The sequence below is a fragment of the Pseudopodoces humilis genome, chromosome 6, assembly GCF_049639895.1.
Source record: "Pseudopodoces humilis isolate 2021_Gansu_Grassland_sample_001 chromosome 6, ASM4963989v1, whole genome shotgun sequence".
Taxonomy (NCBI): domain Eukaryota; kingdom Metazoa; phylum Chordata; class Aves; order Passeriformes; family Paridae; genus Pseudopodoces; species Pseudopodoces humilis.
Window position 1 is genome coordinate 41253184 of NC_142205.1, and position 27225 is coordinate 41280408.

Consider the following 27225-nt stretch of genomic DNA (forward strand, 5'->3'; position numbering starts at 1 on the left):
ATCAAGGTCTAGTTCCCAAGAAAATTGTTTTCTGGACACAATTGATGGGCTGACTTTACTATCAGTGTTAAATTCTTCTCCTTGACTGTGGTTACAGAGGGTGAAGTTATCTCCTGAGCAAGTACAAAGTTCAAGTTGGCTTTGAATAGCTGGATAAGGACCTTAAAGTGAACTCTGTATTTAAAGTGGAATTGGTGCAGACAATGTTCACGGTGACTAATGTTGTTAAGTAGCTGGGCTACTGAGATTTTTACTGCTTCCCCACGTACTTCTGAAGATGAAGAGGTTGCTGCTGCCACCTTTATTTGAGAATTCAGAAGAGTTCCCAAAAATTTTCCCTTCAAACTGGGAAAAACCCCAAAGCATTGAGTACCAAATCCTACAGAATCTTGAAAGCGGAGATGAAAGTTATTGTTAAGATTAATCCTTTAAACTCTTTTCTTACAGCTGTTGCCTTAGAATTTCACCTGTTTTTTATGAGATAATCACCAATGATAGGATGTTCAATAAGGGCAAGTTCTGGATTCTGCACCTGAGATGGGGCAACTCTGGATGTCTGTACAGACTGAGGAATGAGAGGCTGGAGAGCAGTGCTGTGGAAAGGGACCTGGGGGTCCTGGTCAATGGCAAGTTGAACGTGAGTCATTGTGCCCTGGGAGCCAGGAGGGCAAAGCATGTCCTGGGGGCATCAGGCACAGCATGGCCAGCTGGGCAAGGGAGGGGATTGTCCCACTCTGCTCTGCACTGGGGCAGCCTCACCTAGAACATTGTGTGCAGTTTTGGGTGACTCAATATATATAAAAAAACCAAACAACTAAGCTGTTAGTGAGTGTCAGAAGAGGGCCACAAGGATGGCAAAGGCTCTGGAGGGGAAGCTGTGTGAGGAGCAGCTGAGGTCACTTGGTCTGCCTCAGCCTGGGGGAGACCTCACTGCAGTCACAACTTCCTCATGGGCAGAGGAGGTGCGGGTGTTGATCTCTCTGTGGTGACCAACCATGGGACCCGAGAGAATGGCTGAGGCTGTGTCAGGGCAGGTTCAGATTGAATATCAGGAAAAGGCTCTTCACCTAGAGGATGTTTGGGCACTGGAACGGCTCCCCAGGGCAGTGGTCACAGCACCAAGCCTGACAGAGTTCAAGAAGCGTTTGGGCAACAGTCTTAGGCCCATGGTGTGGCTCCTGGGAATGGTCCTGTGCAGGATCAGGAGATAGACTCGATGATCTTTGTGGGACCCTTCCAACTCAGGATATTCGGTAATTCTGTGAGATTTGACACATGTGTGGGCTGGGCTCAGCTTAGGTGACTCTACATATCAGTGATATTGAAGTGTCTCATTATTGGCTGTAACTTCTGCAAAAATGAAACCATAACTGAATTAAAATTTATTATAGCTCTGTTCTGTGACTCAGATCTATTTAGAAAGGAATGATTCATTAATACACAGGGTTATAAAAAGCATAATAACTCTCATTCCTCAATACAAAATATTTAATTTTTTCCCAACACTAAATAACTTGTTAATCATTTTTATTCAAAGTCTGAAAGGGAGACATATAATTTAAATGGTTAGGATGAGTTCTAGCATTCAAGTGCCTTGGTTTAATTGAAATACTGATGGCAGAGAATTAGTATGAAGTAGCTAATTTAATCTAAAGTCCTTTGTAGCAGCATTGATGTTTTATCAGTGGCAGAAAGGTAGCATTTTAGGAACAATGTGTAGAAAATTACATAAAACTTGTGTTTATACAGGCTGATGGAGTAATTTCTTCTGATGTTTGTGGAGTGTTTTTTTTATGGTTTTGATTTTTAACTGTTCAATCCATTTTCGTGACAACTGAAAAGTAGTGCCAGTACAAGAGAGGTTTGGATGCTAAATAGCTAAATGGAGGATGAGAGTGGTAGATGGGGATGAAAATTTGTAGGAAGTTATATTGATTTAGAAGCAGAGTCCTCTGATTATCTAAAAATTGTCCTTTTATATATAAGAAAATAATTTTATATTACAAAGGTTATTTCTGTCATCTGAGTTGAAATGTAACAATATTATTTCAGTTTAATGAATAGAATTCTAATGAAGAATCCAACAGACTTATGCTTCCTGCTTTCCTAGTGTTTTGAAGAAAAAAATGAGTGAATTTTTTGCATAACAAGAAATATTTGGATCTGTTTCTTCTCTATTCTGATTCCATTGAACAAAACTATAGTGGGATTTTTTTGTTGTGTTTTGTTGTTGGGTTTTGGTTGTTTGGTTTTTTGGATTTTTTTTAGCAATATCTTTCTTTTGGATATTGCATGATTCCAGAAAAAAATTTCCATCTAATTCAAACATAAACTCATCTTTCAGGTGGTCGCATCCTTTTGGTTTAGCTACAGTCTGCTGTTCACAACATGGCAGAGGTGTGTCCAGAAGTATATCCTTTCTTTTGGGTTCTCTACTGTTTATTAAAAGTTGCTTAGTACCATTCTCACAATAAGAGATTTATAAGTGTGACAAAGCAGATATCACAGGCAGTAAAAGGCGATAAAAACAAATCAGAAAAGCAAAGCTCAGTATGATTCTAACTTAGGCTACTCTGTAACACACATTTCCTAGGCTTCAAGAGTAAACTCTATTGCACAGAAAGGTCTTAAAGCTGCAAGATTGTATTCTCTGAGCAAATCAGAATGAAACATAAGAAAGGAAAAGTGAAGGAGATGCTTCTCTGAGCGGACAGGGAGGACAGCAGAGTACAGGTGATGTGATCAGAAGGGCACGCTGCACAAACCTAGTGACTGCATTCCTGCCCACCCACTTTTCCCTCAATTTCAGTAAATGCAGCATTCATTTTTAGCATCCACTCTTGCTAGAGGACACTATAATAGGAATTATTTTGGAAGTAATTTGACACCTGTTTTCACAGCCCAGATGAGTGTGTAGGAGAGTGATTGCTGATAAGTGGGAAGTTGACTTAATCCCTTACTCCTTTTTCACACCAGAGACTACAGTTACTGACTTTAAAAAAAATTTAGACTCCTTAAAATTTCTTCCTGGTCCTCTCAATCTCAAGCAAACTGTTTGAATAAAGTAAACTGTATCCCCTCCTATCAAAATATTTTTGTAAACGGTCCTAATCCTAATTTATTGCTTCTAAAATTGTTTTATGTTGCCGTTGTTGGCAGTGTTTCTAATGGTGGAGGCTGAAGTTATTTTCTTTGAATGTGAATGTGGAACTGCTGGGTCCTGCTTCTTTCTAGGGTGCTCTGGAAATAGTTATTATTGATGGACTTCTGCTCTCACCCTACCACTTACTAAAATATAGCAGTAAATATCTACTTTCAGGGGCAGAAAAACATACTGTAAGCCATCACCACCTGAGCTCAGGGACACAGACAGACCCTGTAGCCACCTGTAGTTTCTGCTGTGGCTCAGTTTAGGCAAAAGACGAATGCAAGCTGCAGAGTCAGGCCCAGCAACATAATCTAAAGTTACCCTGTGTAGTGTCTAAATATGCCAGTTTAAGCATAGCATGCTCTCCCTTCCTGATGTTTTCTGAGTACTGAAGGTCTAAGTACAGTTACGATATTAGGCTCACCATCGCGTATATAAGCAGGATTCAACAGGAATAGCAGACATTCCAGTGTCCTGTTCCTAGATGGAAAGTGTGTTTCTTCACCTGTTGTGCAGCTTTTCCTTTTTACCTTCCTGCACTTGTCCTTTCCTTTCTTCTCTCCCTCTCACTATACCCTGTCCTTGCATCTTTAAGTATATCATCAGCATTTTAACAAAGTATGTTTCTCACGGACAATTGTAGTCGGACAGCACTACCAGCAAATATTTTCAGTCACACAAGTCAGTAACAATCCGGTCTTGCACTCAATGCTGCTTCATTAGGATAAAGTGGAAGTTAAATATAATGCAATTTACATCAATCTGATCATCAGGACATCTGAGAAGATGCACGTGCATCAGAAACTGCAGAAAGAAAGATGCATTATTATAAAAAAAGTATTAGGAGGTCATGTGGGAGCGTCATAGGGGTTAAGGTAAAATAATTAGAATAAGGTAAAATTATTAGGTCATCTCATTTTCTGAAAGTAGCATGTGAAGAGGGAGACCAGCACTGTAGCACCAATCATTAAGACATATCTTTTCAGACTAGCCTTTGATTCATATACTGTGGCTGGACTAAAAATGGATTTGCATAATTTTATGGCCATCAATTTATAACTAGTAAAACTGAAGTGAGAGGAAATTTCTTACACTCCTTAGGTGAAAAGTGATCTCCTGCTAGGATTGGGAATACGTTTTTTTTCTGGCTCATGCAGACTGCTCTGTTACATTACAGGCTTTTTCATCTTCTGTTTGAGTAGCAATTACTAGTCTGTCCTGAAGCAGAATATCAGACAGTTTGTGACAATTGGTCTGTCCTGGATTGGTAAATCCTGCGTGCAGGCGTAGCTGCCAAAAGGCCACATGTTACTGTATTGCTGAGCTAAAGAAAATAAAGGTGCTTTCATTTAAATAAACATAGATAGAGTCTCAGCCTCCCCTGAAGTAGGCAGGAGATGGGGAGGGAAAAAGAGAAACTTATCCAGGCATGTAATGGTGTTCGAATATCAGAAGCTGCTTGAGGGGAAGGGCAGCAGCCTGCACTGCCCTGGCAGAATCTTCACATTGCTAAAAAATGCCCCTTTTGCTCCTTATGGGTTTTTTTTCACCCAAAATGATACTTCTGAATATTGTTAGGAAATTGCTTAACCAGCAGTTTGCACATCATTGGCTGGAGTCATTGCTGCATTCCAGGATTTATATCCTAGAATATCTTGGAGAGTGCATAAAGAAGAAATTACTCTTTGGGATACTAGGATAAATATTTCTAAGGCTGCTTGAAAAACAATGATAAAAAAATGTGTTTGTGGATTCACAGAAGGTGGAACAGATACATTGACCACTGTGAACAGTGTGAGTAGAGGAAGATACTTTATAGTGGATTAGGAATAGTGCTTTACAGCCTTAGCTGTAAATGTGAACTCTAAGGTCCATTAGAGTTTTTGGTTTTCTACGAAATGTTGATCTGTACAGTAGGAACATGAGATTTATTATGATGGCTGTAATTCCCAAGATAAAATATACCAGACTGTAGAGAGGAGTCCTGGGAAAAAGTTGGTAAGGCATTTAGTGCTCCAAAATCTGGAATGTGTAGTCCTGTACAGAGCAGGATACTTATTAAGCTGATTCATTCTGTGAGGAGAGACAGCAGCTGCATCTTTATGAAGGCAAAAGTGCTTTGGAGACTGTAATGTCCACTGCAGCAAGACCCTGAACTTCGGTGGTCATTTCCACATGATGTTCTATTGTAGGAGAACGATAGTAAGAATTACAATTCAGGTAATGCCTTGCATGGCAGAAGACAAGGACAAATAATAGAGGTACTGTACAAAACAGTAAGAATGCTTTGTCCTATTACCATTTTTTGTTGTGTATGTTATTATTTAATTCATAACTTGTGCAGAATACTAAAGAGATCTGTGGTCCACATATGCAGTGAATAGCGTGAAGTAGAGAATTGGATGTGAAACAGAACAGGAAAAGATTTCCTTTAGATGTTACTCATTTTTTAGTCCCCGAAAAATAACCTTTCCAAGTGACTTCTTATTTTGTGGAAAATGTTTATTTACTGTATTTATATGAATACAGGAGAATCTGTAGTCAGATAGGAAAAAAGTAAGTGTAGTATATTAACTGTGAGTGTTGGAAATCTTTGGAACCTTTGTCTACACAGAACTTCATTCTTTGTGTTTAAAGATAAAGGCCAAAGTTAGTACATGGACTGGGGCATCATTTGCAGGCTTATTTGTATGCGCACATTTTTTCCAAGCTCACCCTTTTTCCCAAATTCTTCTTTGATACATAGTAATAGTAGTGATGGCATGAAATATCATGCACCCTTTTGGTTTATATGTCTGTTCTACACATAACATGCCATTTTTGGACCAAATTTAATCTGTGTTTTAAAAAAGCTAAACGTATGTCTTACTCTGACCGGCATTGGGAATACTGTCATTCTGTAATACAGTGAAGATAAGCATAGGTAGCTTCTAAGAAATTTGACAATCAGTGTTTTAAAGGGAAGATTTTGAGAGACCATCTTCAGAACCTCCGGTTCTGATCTGCAGGATTATACTTCTCTTCCTATAAGATTCTTATTCAAGTGCTTGAAATGCTGTATCAATAGGAGTTGTATGGGTATAAATTAGTTTGTAGCAGAGTCTGAATTCTGTGCTTATGTATTCCTGAAATTACTTGCTTCTGTGCTTAGTCCATATCTGTAGTTTAATATACACTTAAATAGTTGAAAGCTTGCTGTCTGAACATAGAATTGTTTTTGTTTCAGAGCCTGAAGTACATTTACCTATGTATCTAGTTTGCAATTTCTCATTCTTGTCCCTTCATCCCCACAAGGCAGATGTCAATTTCAGAGGTTATGGGATTTCCATCTGCTTGTGGTTGAGACACGTAAGTGTTTATCAGTGCACCTAGATACCGGTCATGAGGATTTATTTACTATATGAAGTTGTGTGCCAACTTCCTAGTCATCAGGGAAATGTTTTCAACAATACACAGTTTATTAACTGGCACTGAAGCAAACTTTTGATGCAAATGGGAGTTTTGGAGAGTAGAGACACATTTCCTTGGGCTTCCTATTTTTGCATGCAGTACCAAAATGCAATCACCAAGGGACAAAAGCTGCTTTTCAAAATGTGTATGTCTCACCTTCACATGATACTGATCCACAGAAGATAGAAATATATTTTCTGGTAGACCGTAGTGTGGTAATGCAGTAGTTAATTTTTCCAAATCAAACAACTAGTGCATCATTTTCATGAAAAGGGTTTGAATGTTTGAAGAGTAGAATTTGGGGGTTTGATCTCTTGTCTTGTTTTTCCTTTCTACTTGTAGTGTGGTAAGTGCTATGTTACGATCAAAGTGGCTTACAGTGAATGAAAGGGAAGATAATTGAAATCTGAGGATTAAACTTTCTTTCCCCATGTATCCTAAATAACAAGGTAGAAGTACAGAGAGAGCTGGGTGGTTGCGTTAGAAGCCTCAGGCTGTTATTAATCAGTGTGAGAAAAGATTAAACAGAGAGAACCATGGCAACCATGTAACATTTGTGAATGAATCTGTGTTTCCATAAGGCAGTTCCTAATGCGCAGTACTGCGTATTCTAAAATAGATGTATTCAAAGTAGGTTGGCGCAGAAACTACAATCCATATTTGGGGAATGGCAGTTAGAAATGTTCTCTGTTTATACCTTGAGCATCTTTATTTCATGGAAAATGTAGACATGGCAGGATACTTGGGGATTTTATGCTCATTCGTTGGCTGGAAGTGATGTCTACTGCTAGAGGTGATGTTTGTATATAATTGAACATAATTTTCTGAGTACAAAAACCGACCTCATGAGTTATTTATTTGGATTGTATCTAGGTTTGTTGTTTCTTTCCAGTGACTGTTATGACACAGTGTGTTTAAGATCAGAAAATACAGAAATTACTGTGGAAATTTATTTCACATCAAATCACTGGTGTTCCATCATCTTTTCTCTGTTTATATGTTAAAACATCAAGCATGATGATATCATGACAGAAATCACAGAACATAAGTCTTTTCTCAACTTTTGGAGGATCTGTAATGATATCCAATGGAGTTTCCTTTTGCAGGAGAAGACACTGCCAAATCTTCCTAAAGAGTGAGTCTTAGAGGTAAATTACCCATGTTGTGAGCCTCAGGACCTGCAGTCAAATGACTCTGGGTAACTTTGTTTGGAAATTCATATTGAAAAGACAAAATCCAGAGGGAATATTTTAAATAATTAAAATTTTATATTGGCTAGTTTTTGAAAAATGTTTTCTTCTAGTATCCTGAGTTTACTGTCACTCAGTGTAGCCCCAGTTAAATATTTCTGACTATGTTGAGCAGAATAATCTTTACTGAACTTTAACTCTGTATGGAGTATTTGCTGGTGCTGTCACAGAGCCACCATTTCAGTCAAGGTGCAATTTCCCTTCTGTACCTCCAGGAAATCTGCTTTCTGTGTTATTTTCTCTACAGCCTATTTGATAAGTGACATTATTAATAGGTAATTTGTACTCATGTGCACTGCTAGTGGGTTTCAATTCCAGGAAACTTGTATCTACTGTACTGAATGGGGGACCAGTCTGACATACATAAAGATACTTCTGTCTGGCAACTAATGCAGAAGAGTATGGTGTAAATTAATGCATTTGAAAGGCAATGGAATTAATTAAACAGCTCACCTGAAGCTTGCAAACTTGGGGAATGGGTTGTTGTTGTGCTGCCTGACCTGGTCACATTATAAAGTAAAAAAGTAATAGCTGAGTTAAAATTTTATCTTGCATAAACTGAAAAGTAGTGCCCAAGTACCTGCAGTTTCATTATGACCAATGACTTAAATATTGTGTCATTTTGATTTTCATCTCATATGATGTATCTTTTGTGTCTGTGCCTTTGTCTTCGAGGAAAACTTAATTTTGTCTCAGAGAGAGGGGCGGTATTGGTAGTAAAAAAGAAAGTTTTCCACCTGTTGAATGAATGATGGTGTGTGCTTTTCTTTTTACAACTGTATTGGGATGTCTGTAGGCTTGTTGCTTGCCTGAAATACTTTTTTTTTTCTCTAATCCAACATGCCACTCTGTCCTTTTCTTCCTTCTTGGGGTCCTCCCGTTTTCCCTCTGCCCATTGTCATAAACTGCATTCCTCTTGTCCTAGCACACATCTTTGCTGCATATTGGCCTGCAGGGAATAACAAAGCTGCTATTAGATACCATGGATTTGAGTGCCTCTGTCATGCTCCAGTGTTCCCTTTTCCACTCAGATAAATGTGAATCTGCCAAGCTTTGGAAAAAAATGTCATCAAGCTAAATGTTTGGCCTTAGTTTCATCTATAGGCAAATATGTTTATTTTACAAGGAGCAATATTATTACTTACAGATGTGATTTGACAGTGATCTAAGAAGTGAAGACTATCTAAGGTATCACCAGTACCTCACACTTTAGTCTTTACAAAAGCACAGTTACATCAAATTATGGAAACCATGACTTTTGTTCCATAAGAAATATAAATATTTCAATGGCAGAAGTTAAAATTATTTCAGATAGAGGTAGAAGAGGGAAATAAAGTTTCCTTTAGAATGATGGTTTTAAAATTCTGATTAGTAAAATATTAAAATATTTTCATGATGACAGTTTCTAGTAATTTGCAGTGTTTCCAAAATTGAAGCTGTCCAAACCATTTCAGTGCTATTTTACAAGTTTGGTGAACTGCCAGAGGACCTTGGATGCTTTGGGTCTGCAGGTGGGTGTGCTATGTCAATACCAGGAAAACCTCTGAACTGTATGTGCTTTAAAACAAGTTGGAATAGAAATATTACATTGCCCCACAAAATGGTGTAAAAAAATTCAGTAGGGATCATTAACAATTTATTATTTCTTAACTAAAAAAAAAAGAAACTTGTTTTTATCAAAAGGGGAAGGAAAAAATTTCACCTCTCACAAACTGTTTTAACGAGCTTTCTAGATTTTTGTCTAGCATGGATCTGTATATAGATGGAAAGGTCCAACACCACTGATATGACAAAGGGTTTTGCCATGTGGATTTTTGCTTCTTACATTTTTTGATATATTTGTGGAATTCTGGAGGCAGAGGGAAGCCATAGAAAGGTCATAAAACTTCAAGCCAAGGTAAACAGCCTGTCAGAATATGTTTAGGAAATGACAGTATAAACCACAGAAAAACATATAGAAAGGAGAGGAAAACATATACCCTTGGAAAATACATTTCCTGGTTGGAATGATGTTGAAGCTTTGAGCTGCTTATGTTGCTTCCTTGCTCCTTTCCAGTAAATTGTCTTTGTTCAGATTGTTGATTCAATCCATGGTCCCAGGCACCCAGGTCTTGGGGGGAGAAGATCTTCTGCAACAGGTATAACAGAAGGTATTGTGGGCATCATGCCTAAAGGCCAGAGCATCTTTAGTCCCTGGAAAGGGTATTGGACTGCCTTTTTGGCATAAATTATACTTAGTAATATTTAAAAAATATTACATATACAGCACCAGAGCATTTCTTTAGTCATTTTCAAAGAGGCTTCTGTTTGCTCCTTTGCACTCTGCAAAGAAAATAAGGCTTCTGCGTTGGTAAGTTCAACATGCATTTTAACATTTTTTTCTCCATTGAAGTTGTAAAATGGCATCTCAGTTCTTGGTTATTTATCATAGTTCTCTTGTGTTTCAAGTACAAGCTTCTCTTCTTTGGGAAATAATTTTCCATGGCCATGCTATTGTCCCTGCTGCTCCTTAGCCCTGTGACATCAGCTGCAAAATTACGTAGCGCAATAATGTAAATACTAAAGCATCTGAACAACTTTTGTTTGTTATTTTTACAGAAAGTTCAGACATCAGTCCAGATATGTGATGAGCGGAATTTTAGTCACACAGAAGGCTTTCTGTCAGGCTCTTGTAGCACATTTAGCCTAGATAACTTACTGAAATAAAGCTGTTGGCTAAAAACGTCATTATTCAAGCTGAATTCTGTTTGGTTTTCCAGAATACTTGTTTCCCTCGAGTTTACCTCTCTACTAATGGAATTAATGAGCTTTTATTTGAAAGGTCTAGGATTTAAACTGTGGAATTTGAGTTTCTCTTTTACTTCAGGTGTACCAGAAGACCAAAGGGTGCAATAAAAAGTACTGCAAGTTAGGTAGAGGCACTAAGTCCCCTGACTCCCCTCAACATCTTAAACCTAAGTCAATAAATGTAAATATTAGCTTATCTCACTCTTTAAAAATCAGAAAGGTAGGTAATGATTTCATATCCTAAACTGAAAAATAAAAAAAAGTTATCTTTAGAAATTTCATAAGCTGATCTTAAAAAGCAAAAAAAAGCTCAGCACTCCAAATAAATTTGATGAATGTGTTGAGCCCTGAGGCCTTAGTACGATTAATGTACACATTGCCTTTGTAATAAGTTGTATACCCGATCATAAAGTAAAAACACTGGTGGATCTGTTAAAGGAATTAGTTTGTGTTTGGGGGAAAAAAGATAATGATAAAGTAATTAGTATCATAAGTTCAACAAAGATTTAAAACTATGGTACATGGCAGTAATGGATTTTGAGCACAGTTAATGAGCATATTCATTGCATTCATTTTTAATTAAGTGGAAAAAATAGTGGTCCTTTAAATGGAGATAATAAATGTGCAAGTCAGTCTTGCACAAACATGCAACACAAGAATTTATTGCCTGCTGTCTAACTAGGGAACTGGGAATCATTATAAAGATTAGATTTACTGAAAAAAAAAATCCAGAGAAAGCTTTAGTAGAAAATGTTTATGAGGTAATAATTTTCACATTAAATATAGTTTGGCATATTTGGTAGAGTGTGTGTGTGTGCATGTTTTTTAAAATATGAGCCTTTGCTATCATCAGAGTTAGGACTGTTTGTACCGTTGAAAAGGACTCTGCTATTTACAAATTTAGATTTAGGTGAGATGTATTTAATATATGACTTCGCATTCAAGAGAACATAAAAATATCAGAAACTTCAGAACTTTCTCAGGGGTTTGTTATGCTCATGCTTCGGATACAAATTGTGGCTTAAAAGTAAAAGCTTGGCTCGGGAGGCTGCAGCTGAGAACAGCCGAGGGTTTGCCCTGCACACACTCACCTTCCCAAACCACCGGGCTCCGCTGCCACTGGGGCTCTGGGGGATTCACGCTGGGGCAGGGAAAATGCAGCTGCAAGGCTTAGTGTTTATTCTGTCAGTGGGCAACTGACATGAAGCAGGTTAAAACACTGAAACCAGATGTCCCTTCTAGAGCAGTGGCTTTCCGTGTTTTTATGACTTGGGAACCCCCTAAATATTTCCAGTGGAAATGAAGACATTTGTATGCCATGCTGAAGCTTATTGATGATTGACTGGCATATCTTAGTTAACTTTCATGGATCTGGTTGTTCACCGGTCCCCAGGGGTATCCAGACCACATGTTAAAAGCAATGAAACTAAATCAAATTTCATATGTTTCATTCTCTCAAAGTTCCCTACCCATATGTCTCTTGTCAATATTTCTACAATACCAGGTTCTTTCTGACATGTGGTGAAGTCTAGGTTTTTGCTCAACAAACATTTTGTTGGGATATAATAAGCCTTAACTTAACCTTTAGGAGGTTATTCACCATGGACATTATAGGAGAGGGAATTTTCCATCCCAAAAAGCCCCCAGACTTTCACTGGGTGCATGCAGTGTACTGCTGGTGAAATTGCAGTACGAGGTACTGTGCCACTCAGGCAATTACAGTCTTTTTTTCCTCTGACTTTTTTCTGCCCTGTCACACATGTGGTAATTGCTTTCTGTACAAGAAGCAAAGCCATACACTTGGGTCTCTTCAAAATGCTTACTCTGCTTTTATTTTTTTAACCTCACTGCATGATTTTATTATGTATGTAAGTCAGTAGCAACTTGGGAGCTAAGTTTAAAATAGCTGGCTCTAGCTGCATACTTTTAGCGTTTAAAAAATAAAAAATTGCAGAGTCAGTTTATTGGTTAAATTAGGAATTTTATAGAATTTCTGTAAGTAAATAAACATTTTATTGTCTTTTCTGTTCAGGTATGACTTTGTAGAAGTTGAAGAGCCCAGTGATGGCACTGTTTTAGGGCGCTGGTGTGGTTCCAGTAGTGTGCCAAGCAGACAAATCTCCAAAGGAAACCAGATCAGAATAAGATTTGTGTCTGATGAATATTTTCCTTCTGAACCTGGATTCTGCATCCATTATACACTTCTTATGCCAGTAAGTAACATGTTTCAGATCAAAATATTTCAGGATACAAAATCGTTGAAGTGGTGGCTCAAAAGAATCTTTTAATAGGGTAAGATTAATTATTGTTTATTTCTTAATAATAATAACAGTGTGCAGTCTGTCTTCCTGAATTGTACATTTTGTTTCTGTTTTTTAACTGAGTGTTCCTGTGGTTCTTTTTGGATGGCTTTAGACTAGGAAGTTGTGGGCTTGGTGGTTTGTGTGGAAAATTCAGTAAAATGTTTGCATTCCTAATACTATACTGTGGAAAAAAAGAAAGAATTTCAGCTTTGAGAAAAAGACAGATAAGTTTATGAATCAGCAGTGTGATGTTGAAAGAGGACTGAGAAGTTACAAAAAGAAACTGAAGAGATTAATGTTTTCATTAGTCAGCTGCTATTAGACATACCCAACCAGATGATTATACCTAGTTCCCAAACAGAAGAGTTCTTTTGATTCTAGATAGTTTTATTATAGAGACAAAGAAAACAATCCATTATGTTCATTTTTCACTGCATTTTCCTTGTAAACTGTACTTTAGGCTTCTCTTGGATGTTGCTTAAAGCTTGTAAATCACAGATATTAAACTAGTCATTGTCTAAAATGTGACTAATTTCACTGTCAACAGTTTTCTGTTACTATTTTCATGAAATGAAAGATCTGTGACAGCAGAAAATGTTTACAAAATTTTAAGGATGAGATAATGTCCTGAAACATTAAAATGGAGGAAAATGGGAGTTGACTTGTTTTAAAATAGGTATTCCATATTTAAAGACGGTAAGGAGTATTTTTTTGTTAAATGCTTCATAATTCACTTTGAATCTCTTAAGTAGTCTTGTGGTCTGTGGTATTTGGTTGGTGGAAAATATCTTGAAGGTCAGTGAAAAATTGATCAAAAGAATCCATGTTGTAACTCCACTGACATGTGCTTCACTCAGAATGCACTTGGCTGGCTTTATTTTTCTGCTATTTTTGTTCCTTCTCTCCATTGGCAAAATTTCAGTTATTGAGAAGAATATATTTAACATGCTGATGATGGTGTCAGTGCACTGGGAGTGGGATGTTTGTATATATATATATATATATATATATATTTATGTGGGTTGTTTTCCTATAAATATTTTTAACTACTTATGCCTAAGGAAGAATTACTTCTAAAGGGACTAAAGGTTTGATCTGCATATTTGACTCTTTTATGAGTTGGAATAACTTTTGCTAGTAGAATACTATGACCTGAAAATGGTAAACTTTAAAATTAAATAAAATGTCAGTCTCCAAACTTGAAATAAGGCCAGGTTTAAACTTCAGTACACCTGAGGGCAGGATGTAATTAGTATATTTACTTTTAGAAAATAGTGAAAGAAAATCACTAAATACATGTATTTGTGGGGCTGGTGCCAAATTCCGTTGTCATAGCTCTAGTATCACACCCTACCTGCGATGTATCTAACTTATGTATGATCCCATTTCTGTGGAACTGCTTAAACAAAGGCACCTGAAAATAGGATTATATGTATAAATATTTTTATGTCATGCTGTACAAATGGACTGAATTTATTCCTTAATATTTGATGAGGAAAACAACTTAGAAAATTTAAATTACCAGCACTCACAAAACAATGGTTTAATGTTCAAAATAGTTACACCTAACACATGCAAGGGACAAGAGCAGCCCACTTGCTGTCATAAGAATTTGGAATGAGCCCCAAAACTGCTTATCAGTTAATTTCTAAATCTCCCTCTAAAAAGACCTGTGATCTTTTTCAACAAAAAATATGTCCTAATACTCATGCAGAATACAATTACATATTTCAGACAGCAGATTGTAAATTAAATAGATATTGCTTAGTTCCAAGATTAAATCTGCTTCTTGTACCCAAAGCAGTTGAAAACCAATGCCAAAAAAACAGTAGATTTTTTTTACAGCTATAAAGTTATCTCATCCAGCTTTTCAAGAGAAAATAAAATTTACAGGCCCACTCCCACACCCCCACCAAAAATATGTCAGCTAGGGGAATGAGTTTAAATTTTAAATAATTCTTGCAAAATCGTAACTGACTCACTAAGAGATTCAGTTCAATGAATTGGTCCTAAACAGTTAATTTTTTTTTCCTCTTTTTTTTTTTTGACAAGTAGTGGGGAGGGGGAGATGCCTGGTAGACTAGCAATGAGAGATTGTTTGGGGTGAAATGAAGCAAAACTGAAATAAAACAGTGCAAGCTTGTTTCTGTATTTGAAGGCCACACACAGAGAGGGGCACTGGACACATTTTCAGGTCTTTTAAAGAGCAAGAGAAATGGCTTTGTTTAGATCTGCTGTAATTTATTGTGTGTGTATATGTGTGTATATATATATATAGTTTTTTTAGTTTGTTTTTTTACTTTGTATATTCTATTTCAAACCAGCTTTTCACATGATAAGTAGTAGGAGAATGGCTGTTGATCTGATTACTTTATTTCTAGGATTTAGTCTCTCTAAAGAAAGGATCCACAGCCATTCCAGTGTCAGTGGATGCAACATCATTCTCTAGAAAGGTTTGATGTGGGGTTGGAAGGCACTGCATAAAAGCAGTGCACATACTGTATGCAAGCAGAATGTTCTCTGAGAAAAAATGACACTTTTCTTCAGATCCTAACTAATTAGAGCTTAATAATTTTAATTTCTTCCATTTTAAATTGAATACTGTGACTGCATCTGGAACTTTCTGTAATTCTGGTCTTACTCCCAGTTTCTTTCCTCCATTTAATACTTACAATTTAATTTTGTCTGGAATACCATGAAGTGGAAGCAAGTGTTGAAAAATCTTACTCCTATTAAGCAGACATTGTTTATGTTCTTCCAAAATTATTATGCTCCCTTCAGCGCAGCTGTTATTCTGTCACTCTTTTATGCTCTGCCCAGTCACTTACTCTGAGCTTACTGGTGAGCTGCTTTATTCAGTAAGGGCTGCCTAGTGATGATTCTCAATTTTGACCAGCTATCCATTTATTAAAACTCATGATTTTGGCAGCAGCACTGTGCCACCTAAACCCTCCTAGAACTCTATTGCAAAACAATCCATGTTTCATTCCTTTCCCCCTTCTTTTCATGTGCTCCCTGTAGTAGCCACATGAAATTGAGGGAAATCTTATAAACTCTTACACATTTGGGCCTCAGTCTTCCTAGTGACTTGTTTAGTTTAAACTATGTCAGTTACAAGTTTGGCAGAGAAAACTTGATGTAATAAAGTCCATTGTTAGTTGGGGAGCGGGTGAATGGGATACTTGATGCCTGAGGTGCCATTAAGGAATGCATGACTGATTGCCAAAGTAGTTATTAATTATTCAGGGCACTCAGAACAAAGCAGCTCCAGTTAAAGTTGAAGCTGGGGGTGACTGTATTCCCCTTCTTTTTTGGCATATGGGAGCATGTCATTTGTCATCAAAGATCATGCCAAAGATCTTTGAAAAGAACAGACTTAACCCTCTTTTATGCAAGATGAAACTTCAAGAAGCTGTCTAAAGACTGACCTGGTTTAAGAGTGACTTAGCAGGTGGTTTGGGATTTTGGTGCAGTACCTGTTTGGCTACATGGGTGTCAATCCAAGAGTGTCGTCTGGTTTGAATTGCTTTTACTTTTTCCTCTTTTGATGCAGAGGTTTTGTTAGTATTGCTCTTGCTTTTTAACAGTAATGGAAATTAAATAAATATTAATTTAGAACTATCTAATAATTCTTCCTTTATTTCATCCAAATTGGCTAAGCTTTGCTCTTTAAAGATTGAGCATATTACTTTTTTTGGGTGCAATCTTTTAAATTGAGCTTCTTGATTGAAACAGGCAAATAAAATTAAAATACTAATAGAAAAGGTGCATAAAATAGAACAGAGAGGAAAGCTCATCCCTGCTTTCGCTTCCTCTCACAACTCTCACAAGTCTACGGGTGTTACAGCAATCAGGCGTGTTTCTCACATGTTTGTGCTGAAGCCCAAGAGATGCTTAACTCCGTCTGCAATACCTGGAAATCCATCTGGAAACATCATAAAGGACATTATTGATCTCCTAAACAAGTTTTCTTCTACACTCTCTTTAGAAGTGGTCAAAAGGTTTCAGAAATAAAATTATTTCAGGGTTGTTTAAGCCAAGGTGGTACAAAGAATCAGCAGAGCAGATGAGTGTTATGTAGCACTTTGCAATGCTACATGAAGTGAAGAAGAACTGTGAAAACCCTTCATGTCCTGGGAAGGACTCTTAAAACAAAACCTCTGTGTTCAGGGTTTCCACTGATTAGGTACAGTGAAACCTTAGTCTAGATAATTGAAGAGGCTACTAAAGATGCTTCAGTGCAAATTCCATGTGTTATTCTATGTGGCAAAAATTCACTGTAAATCAAATATGTTTTGGAACTAATTCTTTCCTTAGAGACTCCATTTTGCATTAAATACTTGCTTAACTTCTTAGATGAGATAATTTCTTAGATGAGACATTAAATATTACCCCAAAATACATAGATAGGAGTGAAATGCTTCAGTTAACCAAAAAAATGCAGAAAGTTCAAACTGAGAGTGGGACTAAAATGAGTGGTGGGAGGAAAAAATCGTTGAGGCAAAAGAACCTCTGAAGTATGCTTTCTAATTAATTCATAATGCCTTTTTTTCCTGTGACCGTATCTCATGCTGTCCCAGGGACATCATGAAGAGTTTAAAGATCTCTGTGTGTGAAGCAGACTTGCAGAGGGAAAAGGTTAGACAGGAATCTAGTAAGCTTTTGGACCTGCACAGAAGTCCATGGAGGTGTATCCTTAACCTCTCACAAGCTGAGGTGTCAGTCCAAAAGGAAGAATGACATTTTGAACCATTTTGGTGCTGTCATTTAGTTCTTAAAAGGAATGAGTATACTTGTCTGATAGCAAGTTTTGTACTTTGAAGGACAATGTTCCTTTCCCTTTGGCCAAAATCTGAATGGAGTTTCTCATGTAGTGTAAGCCATTTCCTTTGTGTTCCTTGTGTTTTTTCTGTGATGTTAGTTTTGCAATGGCTCAGGCTGAAAAGAATCACAAATTGTTTCATTGTTTGTGGGAAAAAGTAATTTAGTTTCCTTGGATTAAACCTTTTTACAAATTTATCATATATTTGACTAAGATTTAAATTCATTGATTTGGGAACTTCATTGAATGTCATGTCCTGTATCATTGAGGCAAGAGATTAAAAAAACCAGCTAATTTTCTTATTTCTAAATAAATAGCGGTAATTTCAAAATTAAATGCAAATGTCATGATTTGGTGATTTCTTATTTACAAGTTCTATACAATTTTTCTTCCTGAAAAATTCAAAAGTGTTCAAGTATCAAAGTGAGATTTTTTTTATGGAACATTGAGATAAATCTTAAAATTCCAATTTTTGAGTTTGGGAGTTTTTTTGGTTTTTTTTTTTTGAAAGAAGGTATTGAGGGGCAATCACAACAAATGACATGGACGTGAAAATTACTCTCCTTTTAGTTGTCCAGAGCATTATGTCCAAGCTAGATTACTCTCTGTCAACTTGTTTCAAGCAGAAATTATTACCATAAACAAGAGATGGGATAATGCAACTGTCCAGGATAACCTGGCGACCTTTATTGCTCATTGTACCAAATAAGGTCTTTGATCTCATATTAGCCCTCTTCTCCCACATGAAAGCAGACCATAGAATGATTCCAAGGAAATAATTAAATGCCCTAAAAAGTGAAAAAGTTTAGAAAACATGTTGGAAAAGTAGTTCAAATACATGAGACGTACTCATTTCTTTTCATACATACATACTCTTCATTTTCTGTAAATTACCCAAAGGATTTAATAACATTTCTGTTTAGTAATGAATATTAATATTGTCAGGGACTTTTTTTTAGTATCTGAAAACTTTATTAGTGTCTCATAGCATTTCAGCAGAGAAGTTTGTGTATGCATAGTTAACTTGGAAATGAGTTTTACATGGTCTATCATTTACTTTTTTTGTAGTGTTCTAGTGTAAATTTTAATGTTGTGTGCTCTGCTGTTTTCAAAAATTCAAAGGTTTTCTATGAGGATCCTCAAAAAAAACCAAAAAACAAAACACTTCAAGCAAGGCTATGACTTAAGAGCAAACTGTATGTATATAAAAATGTAAACGCAGTGATGTCATGGAGCTTTGGATGCTACTTCAACAGAAATATTTCAGTGATATTCAAATGTTCCTTTAGTATTTCAAGATTATTCTGTAGTCATGGTTCAAGTTTATTTGTTCAATCTAATTGATCATATCTATCCTAAAGAATGCAGTGTCTCAATTATTTGTAAATTCTATTTAATCCGTTACTAAATATCTTATGAGCTACCTTTCACTTGATATGTTTGGTTTAAAAAACCCAAACCATACTCTCCCCAAAAAACCCAACTAAACAAAAAAAAGGCAATAAAAAGTCCACACACAAAAATCCCACATAAAAATCCAAACAAAAAACCCAAAGAATTCCCAACACCACCTTCCTCTTCCCCAAAATTTTTTTAGGAACCCCTTATTTTTTATACCCTAAATACTACAGAATAATCTAGTTGACTATCCCTTCTCCAATTTTCAGGATTGACATTTTTGAGAAAGCACAATGATGTCTTCTCTACAAATTCCAAAGTGAAGTGATTCTATCCCATTCTCAAAGTTATCCCCATGTAACTGGCATAGTCCTGATTTTTTTTTTGTTCTTTTGAATACTGAAACATTGTGTCTGACAAGGTTGCTAACTAAAAAAAAAAAAGGTAAGTAAATGTACAGTTGATACTAGGTTTCAGGCACCCCCACAGTTTTCAGTTACGCCATCTAGGTGCTTTCCTGCTCTGTCCCTATGCATTACTAGTGTCTTAGTCATGCCACAATCCCATCCATTGCCTCACCCCAACAAAACAAGCAGTAACTAATTAGAGTGGTTTGTACCGTGCTGAATTTTCTTTCTATGATTCTGGTAGGCAAAAGGCAGAAATGAAATGAAAGAAGTTGAGATAGAAGAGTGCAACTTCTCAATTTATTTTTCACATGGTAGAGCTCTGATGGGGGCAGCTGTAAACATTTGAGATGAACCCAGCTGTGGAGCAGCTTCTGTGGATGGTTTACTGCAGAATCTAGCTCCACAGGTTGATAGAAGCACCTCTTTAAATTCAGGAGAAAAATTCTTGACAGAGTAATAACACTGTATAGTAGCTTCAGGGTAAGAGTTTGCTTGTGGGAAGATTAATGTGGGATACTGGTAGTGGTGTTAAGACAAATCCTTTTGTTTCTAAAAAGGGATAGGTAATAAGTGCTATGGGAATACCAAAATTTGCACCTGTCTTGTCTTTGCAGTACCTGGCCTCTGGTGTTACAGATGGGGATTATGAGCTGTCATTTGTTAGCTTCTATAAGTGCTCAAAACCATTTTAATGATGATGATGAAAGGTTCTTCTGAAGAAGCCAGGATTGTTGTTGAAAAGCATTCAGTTTTGTTTTCATGGGAATGTCTAGAAAATCAAAAGCTGTCACATCTGTTCCTGCAATTATCTCAGGCTGGGGTAGTAGACAAGGAATTCAGGAAGGCTGCTTCCATGTTTGCTCCTAGCTGGCTGATGTTGTTGAAGAACTGTAATTGTTTAAAAACAAAACTAAATTTAAAAAACCTTACATGTGGAAATGGAAGGCAGTTTGTTTGACCAAAGACATTTACAGAGACTTGGCTATTAATTTCACTCTGCTTTTGAGCTGAGCAATAAATCACAGGAAAAAAATAGCAAAGATCATTTACAAGGAGAAATAGAATGCTGGGCTTCATATTGAAGGGCGTGTTTTAATGCGTGAAGGACCCAGTTTTAAGGAACTTGAAAGGTGAAGGTATAAAAGCAGATGTCACAGCCTTTCCAAGAAATTCTGTGTATAATCCTACAGGCACTGTGGAGGTTGGTAGATTCTTATAGCCTTTCCCTTTCAGCTGCAAAAGGGTTTCTTGGGGGAACTCCGAAATAACTCTACCATGACATCCCTTACAGCAGTTCTTGGTCTCATCTGAATGTGTTAGGAGGATAGGGGATTTTCAGTGTAGTGGTGTAGATAATTAAATCAATATAGTGATTTGTTGTTCAGTATCTAGCTCTGGTGTCTTTTGATAGCACATATCTTCTGAGTTTGTCGGTGGACATCTCTTATTCTAAATATTCTTCTAATGGTATGACAAGCACACTTTAAAAATCATGCCTATCTTTAGAAAGACAGATCCTGTGCTAAGGAAATTTTGTTAGAAATCAGTATCTTCGTAGTTTAGTGAATGGTTGGCATAGTAAATGCAATTCCTGAATTTGAATGTTCAAGTGTTTTATTTTCACTATTTTTCTTACTGGGCCTGCATGTGAGTGTTTAAAAGGCCACTGTCTTTGAAGCTTGAAAACCCCTAAGATTTAAAATATATTTGAAAACAAATTTTTGCTAACTCTTGCAACTGACCCTGAACTTCCCTGCTGACTGACAGAACCAAAATGACTAGGTAGCCAAGGAGAGTAAGATAACTTAGCTGGGCCAAATTATCAAACCCTCTCAGTCATCATCTATATTTCTTGAGGGGAAAGGATCAAATGCCAAATAAATTGCAACTTTCTAACTGGAAGGACAGTTAGCCACATACATGTAATCAGTTTATAGGGTTGCCTTTGCTTATCTTCTAAAATTGCTCTGATCTGCTGAACTCTTCAGATTTGGGTGTGCATATTTGTCTTAGGGCTTTTCAATGTTAGGTGTTCTGGGAAATCAAAAGTTAGTAATAAAATACTTCCTGTTCTTAAATCCACTGTGTAATGCCTTTTTGGTTCAGAATTCTTATCTTTTAGTTTTAAGTTCTGTCATTGACCTCCTTCTGTTTGTACTCTGTCAATGTCTATAACTTTAAATATTATATTTACTTTATTTATTTGCCTTTTTGATTAAGAAAGTCACAGGCACCTTTCATGGAGGAAAAAACCCCTTTGCAGTTAGGTGCCTAAAATAGCAGTATATCTTTGATGCAAAATTAATGTGGAATTAAGGTGCATTAGAAATGTTAAGTTCTGTGTTTTGGAACTGTTTGTTGGTATAAGGATTTCAGAGTACAGCTCATTTCTTCACCAAAAAATCAAAGATACATAGTCAAGTTAACAATATAAAGACAACTAAAAATTTTCAGGAAGTTTTTCAATTCTTTAAATTGGAGAAGAGACTTACTTTTAAAGAAGAAAAAAAAGAAACCCTTAAAATTTCCATTATAAAATTTGATATTTAATCACCTGAAACTTACAAATTACAAAGGAATTTGGAAAATCAATCAATTAAAAGGTATCAAAGTATGAACAGGACCAAGTTTTCTGTGCAGACCATTTCGAAAAAGTTGTTGATATTTTTCATACACTTACGTCCTTCTAAGGAGCATCATTAAAGAAGTCATACAAAGCCACAATTTACTAAACCAGTGCTATACAAAAATGCTATTGAATACTTTATAGATAGAACTGGCCTAAATTTTGTGGTTCATATTTGAAATAGTAACAAAAAATTAAGGTGTAGTCATGATGAAAATCTGAAACCAGAGAAAAGTGATTTTAATAACATCATTATTTTCTTATTTTTTCTAAATTTGATTCCCTAATAAATTATGAGAGTACAATTACTTTTGAAAGACTTCTCCATTGTCCTTAGTTAAATACTTACAAAAGGTAATCTCCTAATCGAGCAATTTGAGAGTCAGTAATCAAGTAATTAGAGAATCCCCCAAGAGAGCAAGGAAGAACATATCTTGCATGGGGTACAGCATGTGAATTTTTTGGTTTAGATCTTTTATACCCTGCTCTGACTTTGTCATGCACAGTGTTCTGTCCCCAGTTACAGTCTGCCATAGGCCATGGCTTCTTGCAGAGTGGCAATTGCCACTGTTTTTCTTTCTGCAGGAAAGGGATGGCAGTTTGTTTCTGCCAAGTATTGATGTTCAGAGGAGAAAGAAATAATAGTCAAGTTACCCAAGGGGTGATAACTGGCAGTTGCTATAGTACCCAACTGTCAGGGCTAGGTCATTTGGTTACAAATGGTGTTCCTGTGGGCTTTACTGGATGAATAATTGTATTTTAAAGTTATTTTAACAGTGCACCAACTTGAACTTATTATTGCATGCCATTTTAATGCTATTTATATTCATATACAACGCTACAGAAATTTCAATAATAATCATATACTTTCCAATTTATAGGCTTGAAATCTTTGAAAGTTTTGATTCTAGTATTTTTGTCATTTACAGTGTGACTGGTGACACATTTTTAAACAAGCTGTTCCCATTGCCTTCAACAGGAGCTATTAGGTATTGTGAGTCTGAAAAACAATACCATACCATCACAATAATGGTCTCATTATTCAATCCTAAATAGATTTTGGTGGGGTTTTTTCAGTTTGTTTTTTTTAAATATATTAGCTAATTAATTGACAAATAATTGTTTCCCTATACATATTTATTACACTGAGATTTATGTTCTGCCCAGCATCTATGTATTCCTCTAATCTCCTAATTAAGTGAACTATATACCATGGACCAGATTCAGTAATGAAGTAGAGATTGCTTGGAGGAATTAAGCTTTGATGCTAATGAGGTTAAAAACAATATTGATGCTCTCATTCTGAGATTACAGTCAGTGGTTATACCAAAAAATTGGTTTAATTTTCTGTGGGAGAAGTTGAATTGTAGGAGATAAGAAAATAAGAGTTGTCAATGTTTTAGTTGCTTACTAAAGTATCCTGGTTTCTCAGAATTCTCTTTAAGAACATAATAGTTGCTAAGGTAACCCATATCTAATATTAGTATATTATTTGAGAAGAGAAATAATTAATTGTTAAATAGAAAAATATCCTCTTCTAATTTCCTAACTGAAATATAGCCTTACAAAGGAAATTTATACTCATCTAAATTCAGGCAATTTACATTAAGTTTATGGTGATGTACTGGAAATGACAATTTGTCTTCCCTCCCATTCCCCAAGTGATTAGTGCTCACGCATCCTAATTTGTTCATTCAAATCCTTGTTGGTCCACTGGGACTGCACAGATAATCTGAAAGATGCAAAGTAGCTTCAAATTAAATAGTAAATAATGCTTAATAAAGTAAATAGTAAATAAAGGCTAAGAACATGATAATACTATCTTCTTGGGATTTAGGTATCTCAAATGTATAAACATTTATGAAAACAGAAAATATTTTCTCCAAATACAAGACTGAGTCTTCCTTCTGCAAAGCGTGGCAAGTGACCACAGTCACTTAACTTGTTTAACAAAGTGTAATTCATGCAGAAAATCTCAATTATGTTTCATTTTTATTATTGATAACCTTCAGAATGTGTTTTTATTTAGACAAAATAAAATCTCATGGGGCTTCCCTGTGGGAGCAGGTGGGAGAAATCTCACCAGAATTAGCCATGCAGAGATCTCTTTGGTTGAGTGTTCTTGCAAAGTCACTTCCCTCTCCCCTGCCTCCCCTGTTCTTGCCCTCTTCTTGCAGTGTCTGTCCATCATGCCCTGGAAAAACCATACCACACTATATATTCAGTGATCATTGGTTGTAAATAGTGCCTTTTTAATATCATCTCAAATTATCTTCTTATCTGGCTTATTTCTGAGATAGTGCTTTGTTGGGGATGCAGAAGAGCATTTTCTGACTTGGTCAAAATATAAACTTGTGGTTAGCCAGTATCTTTCAGTCCAGTAGGGTAAGGCAGCAAATAACTTCGTTTTCTTTCTGTTGAACCCCACTTTACCCAGTGTCTGCAGTTTACAGAAAGTCGTATTTCTTATGAGCTGGAAAATTCAGGTACAACCAGTGCCTCACACTTTGGCTTTTTATTTAAACTGATAATAAGCCCTACATCTAACCACTTCCTAGATTGCAGTGAATAGCAGCTTGTGAAATGACAATTAAATAAAGTTTAGAAAACCAAAGTTTTTGATGTCTTGTGTTCTGTAATTAGCTCCATATATTCTACATTAAATCATCAGAAACTGACAGTATTGCTGGATCAGTGAAAGGGAAAATAAGAGACACGGGGATATTTTAAGTATGTATGCAATTCAAAGCATAAATATTAATTTTTCAAATGGATGTTAAAAAGGGTACATGAGGGGAATACCATGAGAGGTGCCTCTTTAAAAGGATTTGCAACTCTTTTAAAATTCTGCTATTGAAATATGAAATTGAAGAAAACCTTCACCTCTTTCAAAAGTGACAGTAAGGTATGGCAGATAGCAGGGATTTGTAAATGGGTTCTGATTAGTGCAGTGTTAGTGTGCAGCACTTCCTTTCTTGTGCAGGTGTTTTGACTTTGTAGCTTTCCAGCAGAGTGAGTGTGCAAAACCAGGATAGTGTGAAAGGAGGAAACCAGATGAAGGTCTGTGCACACGGGGACATCCCTTTAAGTCAGTGTGGCTGCTGTAAACAGTCTGGTGGCAGGACTGGGGCCACAATCGATGCCTGAATAGACTCGTTTAAAATGTTACAAGCAAGATTAATGGCCTGGTTGAGAACATGAAGCAGCATAATTTTTTATAATTTCTGTTAGAAAGAGTAACCACACCCATACTATGTTAGCAAGCCCAAATGAATATAATTATCTGTCTATCTATGTCAAGATACTTCATCTAGTTGACCATGAAATTAATTAGAGATTATTAGGGAATTTGGTCACATCTGTGGACAGTGACATTGTTATAGCTGAAGATATCAGGCTTAATGGAAGACAACTGATTAACTAGCAATCGTCAGGAGAATGATATTTTCTCTAAAAAATACTGGATTTATTGATACTATGGGTTTATTACTTGGCAGATGCCTTCTTTCCTTCTTTTTTTGTCAAGGAAAGGGCTGAAAAGGGATTGCATATACAAAGGAAAATGTATATTTATTCATTATAGTGAAAGTAATTAGACTGTTTCAAAGATTTATTTCATTTTTTATAACACCAGGAATCAGGTTGAGGCAGTTGATTATAGTGGTGCCTTAAAATTCAACCTGTTCTATTTTAATGGATTTGTTCATGCTGTAAGCAGCACCAAATTTCATGGGAGACTAATAGAAATAGAATGAAGCAGTCTGCTTTCAAACCAGCTTTGAAGGATCAATTTTAAATAGCTTTGAAAAAGTAGAGCATGGCAGAAATGCATCTACTTTTGTTTTATAGCTGACACTAAAACCATCTTCTCAAGTGTGTTATATTACATACTATTTTGAGGTTTCAAAGAAATTGTAAATGATACTGCCAAAGGAGCTTCTGCTACTCCCGAGGAAACAACTTTTATTAAAAAGCCTGTGACTCCCTAATTTTCTTCAAGAGAAAGTAGCTAAATTAAAGTCCAAAATTGGAGTAGTTTCATTTTCATTTTAATTGAGGGCTTGTGGTTTGACATTCAGCTAAAAAAAAAAAATGTATTTTTCTAACAGTTATTCTATATTTAGGTATACTGGTATGCAGTTATTTATTTTTATATGTACCATTAGTTTACTAAATCCAAAGGGTTAAAATGTTCAAATGGATGAAGAGTTACTGAGGAAAAAAAGTATTTGGTTATGCATTCAGGAGAGCTTCTGGCATAGTTAATGAAAAAAGATTTTAAAATTATTTAGAATTAATTTGTTTCTAAAATTCAGCGTGTCCCTCAGCATAACTTTACAGATCTTCTAGAAAGATCAAGGTTACCAGGTAGATGCTTTGCAAGACAGTCACAGAGATGCAAGGCTGGAAGGGAACTCAGTGGGACTGGACCTTTTCTGGGCAATTGTCCTGCTCCAAGCAGGGAGCAGATACACTAAGCTCATTCTTGCTAGATTCTAGTGCTGGTCCTGTAGTCCAGGGATGAAGATTTCAGAGATTCCCCATATCATCTGTTGCACACTTTTACATTGTGTAAAATTTTTTTCAAGCACTTAACATAAATAATTCTTGCCATTGATGGACTAGGGAACAGCTGATCATCTGATGCTCTTTTGCATGTTTGTTATCTCCTGTCAGCCTGGTCTTGTCAAGATGAAAGAAAGTTGTATCACTTAATCTTTTATCGCTTTTGTTTTCATCTTGCTCTTTCATGTGAATATCCTGTTTCTCTCTGCCTGTGTCTCACAAGTGCTGGAGATAAATCTGAACACTGTATTTCAGCTGAGACCTCTCTAGGAGCTCGATATATGTTTTTACGATGTTGTTCTGAAAATATCTGAATGGATCCCATTCTTTCTTATGCAGGTTTTGGTCTTCTCTGTAACACTGTTTATTCTGCTTCAGACTCTACTTATGAATTTGCATTTATGCTTTTAATATTTTACTCCTAAATGCAAGGGACTTCAAAATACTTTTTCTTAAATATCAAAG

At 36.2% G+C, this 27225-nt stretch overlaps 1 protein-coding gene across 1 annotated transcript in view; it reads left to right on the forward strand.

The window, feature by feature from the left end:
• The window catches only part of PDGFC (platelet derived growth factor C), a 121775-nt gene that overhangs the window by 75475 nt on the left and 19075 nt on the right, over window positions 1-27225 (forward strand). Inside the window, exon 3 of the mRNA XM_005517579.3 lies at window positions 12668-12848. Within this exon, the coding sequence (XP_005517636.1) occupies window positions 12668-12848 (181 nt within the window). The remainder of the gene's footprint in view (window positions 1-12667; window positions 12849-27225) is intronic.